General features: G+C 30.4%; 1 protein-coding gene across 1 annotated transcript; it reads right to left on the bottom strand.

Moving 5' to 3' along the window:
- Positions 1–1,101: 1,101 nt before the first annotated feature.
- On the bottom strand, positions 1,102–3,877 carry LOC105787560 (calcium uniporter protein 2, mitochondrial). The gene is made up of 2 exons (XM_012614008.2): positions 3,175–3,877; positions 1,102–1,737 (listed from the first exon to the last, which is right to left on the bottom strand). Exons 1-2 carry the CDS (start codon positions 3,760–3,762, stop codon positions 1,276–1,278), a joined length of 1,050 nt encoding a protein of 349 aa, XP_012469462.2. The 5' UTR covers positions 3,763–3,877; the 3' UTR covers positions 1,102–1,275.
- Positions 3,878–6,965: the final 3,088 nt, after the last annotated feature.

The raw sequence follows: 6,965 nt of genomic DNA, 5'->3' as shown, positions 1-6,965 counted from the left end.
ATGAAAATCACTTTAAAAGATGTTTGACTTCTATTTGATCATTCTTAAAATGCTAAAAAACGATAATATTTACGTGGGGTAAACTACAGTGGTAGTCACCCATATTAATAAGTTTCATTTTTGGTCATCCAATTATATGATTTTTTTTGTCACTTGTCGTTACATAGTTAACAAGAAGATGACGTGACCATTTTTAGAATTGACATATTAACAATTTTAACACTCAATATTTATATATTGTTTTAATTTAGTCTTAATTTCGTGTAAAAATAAGATAAAATTAGATAACTTGAGGAGAAAGCTTATTTAACACATATGTTCTAAAATAGTTAGACATAAAATAAAAAATAATTAGTACAAATTTAATCATACAATTAGAAAGATGAGTAATAGTTATTGTAAAAATAAAACTCCTTTAAAATAAGTGAAAAATTTTCCTTCAGTTTGCCACGAACAAGTCATGTGAGTGACTAAAATTATTAAGTTGCGATTAACTTATAGATAACCAATGACTAAAGCATATCTAAAATTAATAATTCAACCAAACCTTGAAACATAGCATAAGGGTTAATTTAAAAAAGAAAGATAAGTAAATATTGATAGTTAAATTTATTATTATACCGATATTAAAAGTAATTATTTAACGATATAATTTATTAACAATCGGGTGATTATTAATTAAACCTATATAAGTGTTAAAATTATTTTACATATTACTTATAAAATTTTTAAATTTTTAAACTTCACTAGTAGAATAAAAAGTCGAGAAAGATTGTAAATACTCCCCATATATAATAAAAATATTCCAAATTTATAAGTCTAACTCGTGGAAGTGGCTGTGACGTGCACTCTACTTGGATTTGTCTTTTCCTTGTGGTACTTATTGGGATTTGTTCAAACTTTGTTAGTGCATGTGGGGACTCCAATATTGACCCAATTTTTCAAATGGCATGGGTACAAAAGATGGTTTAATTACCATTACACTCCATATCTTTTTAGGCACTGAGTGAAGTGCATAAAAAATGCCATTTTCTATAATGGATAAAATAAAAAATTGAGGGATTCCAATTCAAATATTAAAAAGTTGAACTCAAAAGGAAAATCGATTTTTAAATGATTTCATAAGTCAATTTATCTAATTTCGTATTTGGATCAACTTTCAATCCCAATATGTTATATGAGAGAAATAAAAAAAAGGGGCTCTTTGAAGAATATTACATAAAAGCCGCACCCTAAAATCCTAAAAACAAAATTGTATTATTTCTTGTTTCTATTTTATTCGGAATGATCAAATGATGCCGTTGTAAAGGCTTGTTGGGAAGATGAATCTGGGTAAAATATTTCTTTCAGTTCATTATATCTTCGGATATCAAAGCCTTGAGACTCGATAAGTTTCTTCTGTTTGGCGTTGAACCTGCTTTGATAGAATCCTTCGAAAGAAGGTTCTTTGGACGTTCTAAGGAAAAATGCATATCCGGCCATGAAGTACATGGAAGTGACGTAGAAGCAAATAGGTTCCATCACATCCCATGAGAGTTCCCAAAAGGTTAGTCTCATGAACCCAGCGGTTTGAACCACCAAGTAAGCTAAACCGAGCCAGAGTTCACGACGGACCAAGGAATCAGCTTTCGTATCGATCGCGGCTTTTTGTTGCTCCAACTCGATTAATTCTTTTCGTCTCGGGTCATTCAGACCGGGTTCGGGTAAAGGAATTAGACCACCAAGTGCTTTTGCTACCTGTAATAAGAAAAAAAATGAAACAAAAACACTTTTGGGTAAAACATGGCTCAATTTCATCTTTCCTTTGAATGTTTCCACGTATGACAGCTCAAAAACAACATGAAAAACCAATCAAAGAAACAAAAAATTTAAGGTTTTTTTTTTGTAAAATACAAAAAATTGTCAAAAAAAAAAAAGCCAATAAAATCAACAAAACATTGAGTATAAGAACAAAAAAAGGTTATATCAAGTTGAAGCCTTTAAAGTCTATCCTTATCAAAGGCTATTCCTTTGGTCAATTAAAATACACAAATTGAACACAAATCAAAAACCCTAATTCCCAATTATCCTGATCAAAGGCTATTCCTTTGGTCAATATAATTACACAAATTGAACTCCAATTAAAAACCCTAATTCTCAAATATCCTTATCAAAGGCTATTCCTTTGGTCAATATAACTACACAAATTGAACTCCAATCAAAAACCCTAATTCTCAGTTATCCTTATCAAAGGCTATTCCTTTGGTCAATATAATTACACAAATTGAACTTCAAATAAAAAACCCTAATTCCCAATTCCCCCGATCAGTCCCTTTCATTTTCTTTTTCTTGCTCCTCACTTTTCTTATTCACCGTTCTTTTCCGCTTGCACCACACAAATTAACAAAAAAAAAAGGTTTTTAAAAACGGGCCAACCAACCAAGTGTCTTTCACTTTCCCACCGTCATCCAATTTTTCTATGAATTAACAGTAAAGTTTCTATTTTTTTAATAAATAAATGGGGTGGAGGTAAAGGACTAAAGGCAATGGCTTTATCTTTACCCCTTAAACCCCACTGAAGATAAAAAATGTGATCTTTGTAATCACAGTGTCGAAGAATGGAAGGGGTTTTTTTTTTTTTTTGGGGGGGGGGTTTAAATGCTTAATTTGAATTTATATTATTTGAAGCTCTAAGTGAATTAATATCAAACTTAACAAAATAATCAATTAAGTCCTTAATTGATAACTATGAAAAGTTTGTTCTTAATTCACTGATAGCATCAGAAATAATTTAACACAAATTAAGCATTTAAATTTTTTTTTTGTTGTTTTTGGGTCCTTCAGTTCTCAGAAACCATCTCAAACCTGGGAAACCTTTAACACTGTGCGTAAAAAATCCTGTGGAAAAAAGAGAAAAAAAGAAGCCACAAAAATACCCACAAAAAAAACCATATCAGTCTTCGGTAGATTCTAATTTCTAATTTTAAAAATATAAAAAAAGATTAAATATTTAAATGTGTTGAACCTATGTTTTTTTTCTTATTTTTTTCTATTTTTTTTTTTTAATTTCCATCCACCATATGCATAAATCTGTTGTTATCTGTAAGCCAAAAACAAGAACAAAATCTTATCTGCAGAAAAAGAGGGATATTTTTCAAAGAGATAATTATTAAAGGGGGGAAATTAGTTATGTACCTGATCGGGTCGTAAAACGACGGCGTTTCCCAGCACGATGACGTTTCCAGATTCATCTAACGATTTAGCGAACTGCAATCCTTGTTCTGGATCCGAACAGCTTTCACCGCAGATCCGAATGAAATCCGAATACGAAATCCAGGTTTTACCTGTCTTCATCAACCTCGTTTTCACCGCTTCCAACTGCCCCACCCTTAATAACTTCTTCAACTCCTGAACCGACAACGAAGTCACCTCCGTCACCACCGGTTTAGCCGTCAAGACCGGGTTCAAGTTCAACCCGTCTAAACGGATCCGATCCTTCGACATATCAATCTCCTTCAACTTCTCAATCAAATCTTTCCCCCTCGGTAACGTCCTCATTGCCGGTGAAACCGCAGATCCTTTATGAAGAAACCGCTTGAACACACCATTACCGGCACCGTTAAGATCTCCCGGATCCGGTGCCATTTCGGCCGTAGCTTTCCCGGCATTCTTCGAGATTCGATTTTGAATCGTCGTTGATGAAATCCGGCAATTGGTAACAGCTTGTGATGAAATTTTCGAAATATTGAAAAGCTTCTCCACCAAAGTTTTCTTCAACGCCATTGATGAAATTTAAAGAAAAAAAAAGCTCTTTTTTTTTCCTGTATTTCTGGGAAAGAGAGTAAAGATTTCAAAGCTTTTGCTTTGCTTGATGATGATGGCAAATCAATAGAGGGTTTAATCCCTTTTTATAGTATCCAACAATGGAGGAAGATGAATAGAAGAAAGAAAAAATATATATTTAAATTATTTAAAATAATTAAAAATAACGCGATAATTTAAGAGATTTTGGAGATGGTATTTTAGAAAGGAGATTATTAAGGGGTATTTCTTGATTTTTCTTTTTCTTTTATTAATTAAACAGTTTTTTATTAAAAAAAAAGAAGAAATAATTAAATAAAAAAATATTTTCTTCTACTTAAGTTGCATTGAATATATCGGAGGGGGAGACGAGAAATTGGAGGATGTGGTTTTCACGAGAGAAAATATTGAAGCGCATGATTTATTAAGTCCTTACACGTGGATGGCTAAGCTTGAATCAACAAACACCGACCGAACCGTCTGATCATATGAATATTTATAGTTCGCATCTCTTTTAGATGTTGACTTCCTTAGGTAATCTCATTTCCATCATTTTTCGATAATTTTGGTTTTAAATGTTTTTATATTATATTATATTTTTTAAATTAAATTTAACCATAATTTTAAAAAAATTAAATCACCTTTTTAAGAGAAATTTAACTAAAACAATAATTTTTTAAAATAATATTGACATGATAATCGTATGATAGTTCACTTGTACTTGGTGATAATTTATCGTTTGTCGTGCTAACAAAATAATTTAATTATAAAATGTTTTAGACAGTTTAGATTTAATCTTTTCTTAAATAATTTTATTATTAGTTATAATTATATCTGTTCTTTTTTAACATAATGTATTTATAATCTCTCTTCAACCTATAAATAAAAGAATAATACGTTTTAACATGCTCAAACTTACGTCTTTCTGTATTAGTAATAATATCCATACCGTTATAATTTCGATTTAATTAAAACAGAAACCAAAAAAAATCCTTTTTGTGTTTATTAGTTTAAGAGAAACGTTCACGCAAACGTGTCGCCACATAGGTTCGGTTTTTGTGTTTTCAGATTTCTTTCTTGACAGTTGTTTGGTAGTCGCGAAAATTCCTCAACGAATTTTCTTTCTCATTGGGTGAGAAAATTTTTCATTAATGACTACACTCAGCTACTGCCCACGTGGAAACATGCAAAATAGAAATATATTTACCTATATTAAACAGTCTTATCCATACATGCATGTTGATTTTATTTTATTTTTTGAATAAAACTCGAGCTGTTATAAAATAATTAATGGTTATATCATTAAATCAAATATTAATATTTTAAAAGAATTTTAATTCTAACTTCTAGCATTTTCAAATTTAGGTTCTTTGATTTTTTTTAAAAAATGAAGTTTTATCGATTTGATTTTCATCATACGTTCTGATTATGTTTGGTTTTTTCTACACAATGCTTAGAACTATCTATAACCCCTTCTCACATTCGAACCTGCGTCCTCCTGCATTGACAATAATACACATGTCAATCAAGCGAAGACTCAAGCGGCATTCATGATTTGGATTTTAAATATGTACTAGATCTATTTTTTTAAAAACCTAATATTTAATTACTAAAATCATGTCATTAATTACAACAAAATTTTAACGATATTTTTCCGGCATCAATCATTACCATTTATATTATGAATGGTGATTAAATTTGCATTGAACGAAGGGGGACATGAATCTATTTTTTAAACTTTTTTTTATTCTAAAAAAACCGTTCTTAAAAATATTTCGAAGCCACTCCAATTAATTTTGACTTCAATAAAAAATTTTGAATTCATCAATCTAAGCTCAAACCTAACCTAAAATAAACTTGACGAAAACTCAAACCGATCCAGATCTGAAATAGTATGAACATGAAATGATCCAAACAAATAATTAAAAATGGCTTGAACTTGAAATAGCCCGAACTCATAATGACTTGACTCGAAACCTTTGAATAATCTGAGACGGCTCTATTGACACCGTCTTTATTTGAAATTGACACAAATCAAAAAATTTTAAATCCAAAATCATCCAATTCAGCACGAGTTAATTCCAAAAATTCCTATGGCCGTTAGTGATTATGTCAACAATCTCATCAATCACCTTGGTGGTTTAAAACCATACATGCCACCCCATTGATATTCCTATCTTTTTACTATCACACAATTATGGATTTAGCTTTGCAGCCGTCCATTTAAAATCTTAAAGGCACATTAATGTTGATTTTCCTTTTACTAGGTCCATGTGCCATAGAAATCCACTTATTTTTATAAGGATTTGGAAGAGAAAAGCACACGAGAAGGTTTTATTTTGTTAATGAATTTACTTCATGTTCATTTCAGGTGCATTTTCTAAATTACTAGTCTTTTTTTTTTGAAAAATGGGTTTAAATTCACATCCTCCAAATTATTACAACAATAACGATGCTAATCGAACTAAAATTTAATTGATTTAGATTATAATGGGTAAAAGTATTGTATAGGTCGGTATATTAGGAGTTAGATTCCCAAACTTAAAATGGGTATATTAGACTATATACATTAGATCAAAGAGTAAATTGATCCTTTCATTAAAAATTTCATCCATTTATATTGTTAAAAACTAGCATGATTAACGAAATAACCGGACAATGAAACATGGTGTGTCATGTATAGCTCATATTGATGTATAGGAACTATTTTTAAAAGTAAAATGGATGTAATTTTTAACAGAATTATTAATTTGCTCTTTTATCTAATATGCAGAAATTAATTTACCCATTTTTTTAATGCGGAAACATGAATGTGGGGTATATATTAAAAGGTAGATGTGAAGTTATTCTTTTGAAAGTTTGGACCCAAGCATCTTAAGTTAACTTCACAAACTTCCATGACTTAGAATTTCGTTTATCCTCACATCAATCCATCCATATTCCTTTTTTTTTTCTTGAAGCAAAAAGAATTAAAGAATTAAATAATATTAGTGGTGGAAGATGTTCATTGTTTGCACATCTAGTATGGGTTATACAATATTGGATGCTCAAAAGCTAAGATTTTTTGTCTGTCATGCTTATGGCAATTGCTTGATTAGAGGGTTTCGATTCTAATTCCCACTTCCCAAAATTACAAAAGAGTGTTTAAGAAAAGTAATATGAGATTCCAGCATAATATCTCTTGG

The sequence above is a fragment of the Gossypium raimondii genome, chromosome 2 (genome assembly GCF_025698545.1).
Source record: "Gossypium raimondii isolate GPD5lz chromosome 2, ASM2569854v1, whole genome shotgun sequence".
Classification (NCBI taxonomy): domain Eukaryota; kingdom Viridiplantae; phylum Streptophyta; class Magnoliopsida; order Malvales; family Malvaceae; genus Gossypium; species Gossypium raimondii.
The sequence above is the reverse complement of the archived record's forward strand: the minus strand, read 5'-3'. Positions and strand labels throughout refer to the sequence as shown.

Excerpts from the sequence above, each read along its gene's own strand:
- LOC105787560 (XM_012614008.2), bottom strand. The coding sequence starts at position 3,762 with ATGGCGTTGAAGAAAACTTTGGTGGAGAAGCTTTTCAATATTTCGAAA. Across the intron at positions 1,738-3,174 it reads TCGTTTTACGACCCGATCAG|GTAGCAAAAGCACTTGGTGG; the intron begins GTACATAACTAA and ends TTCTTATTACAG.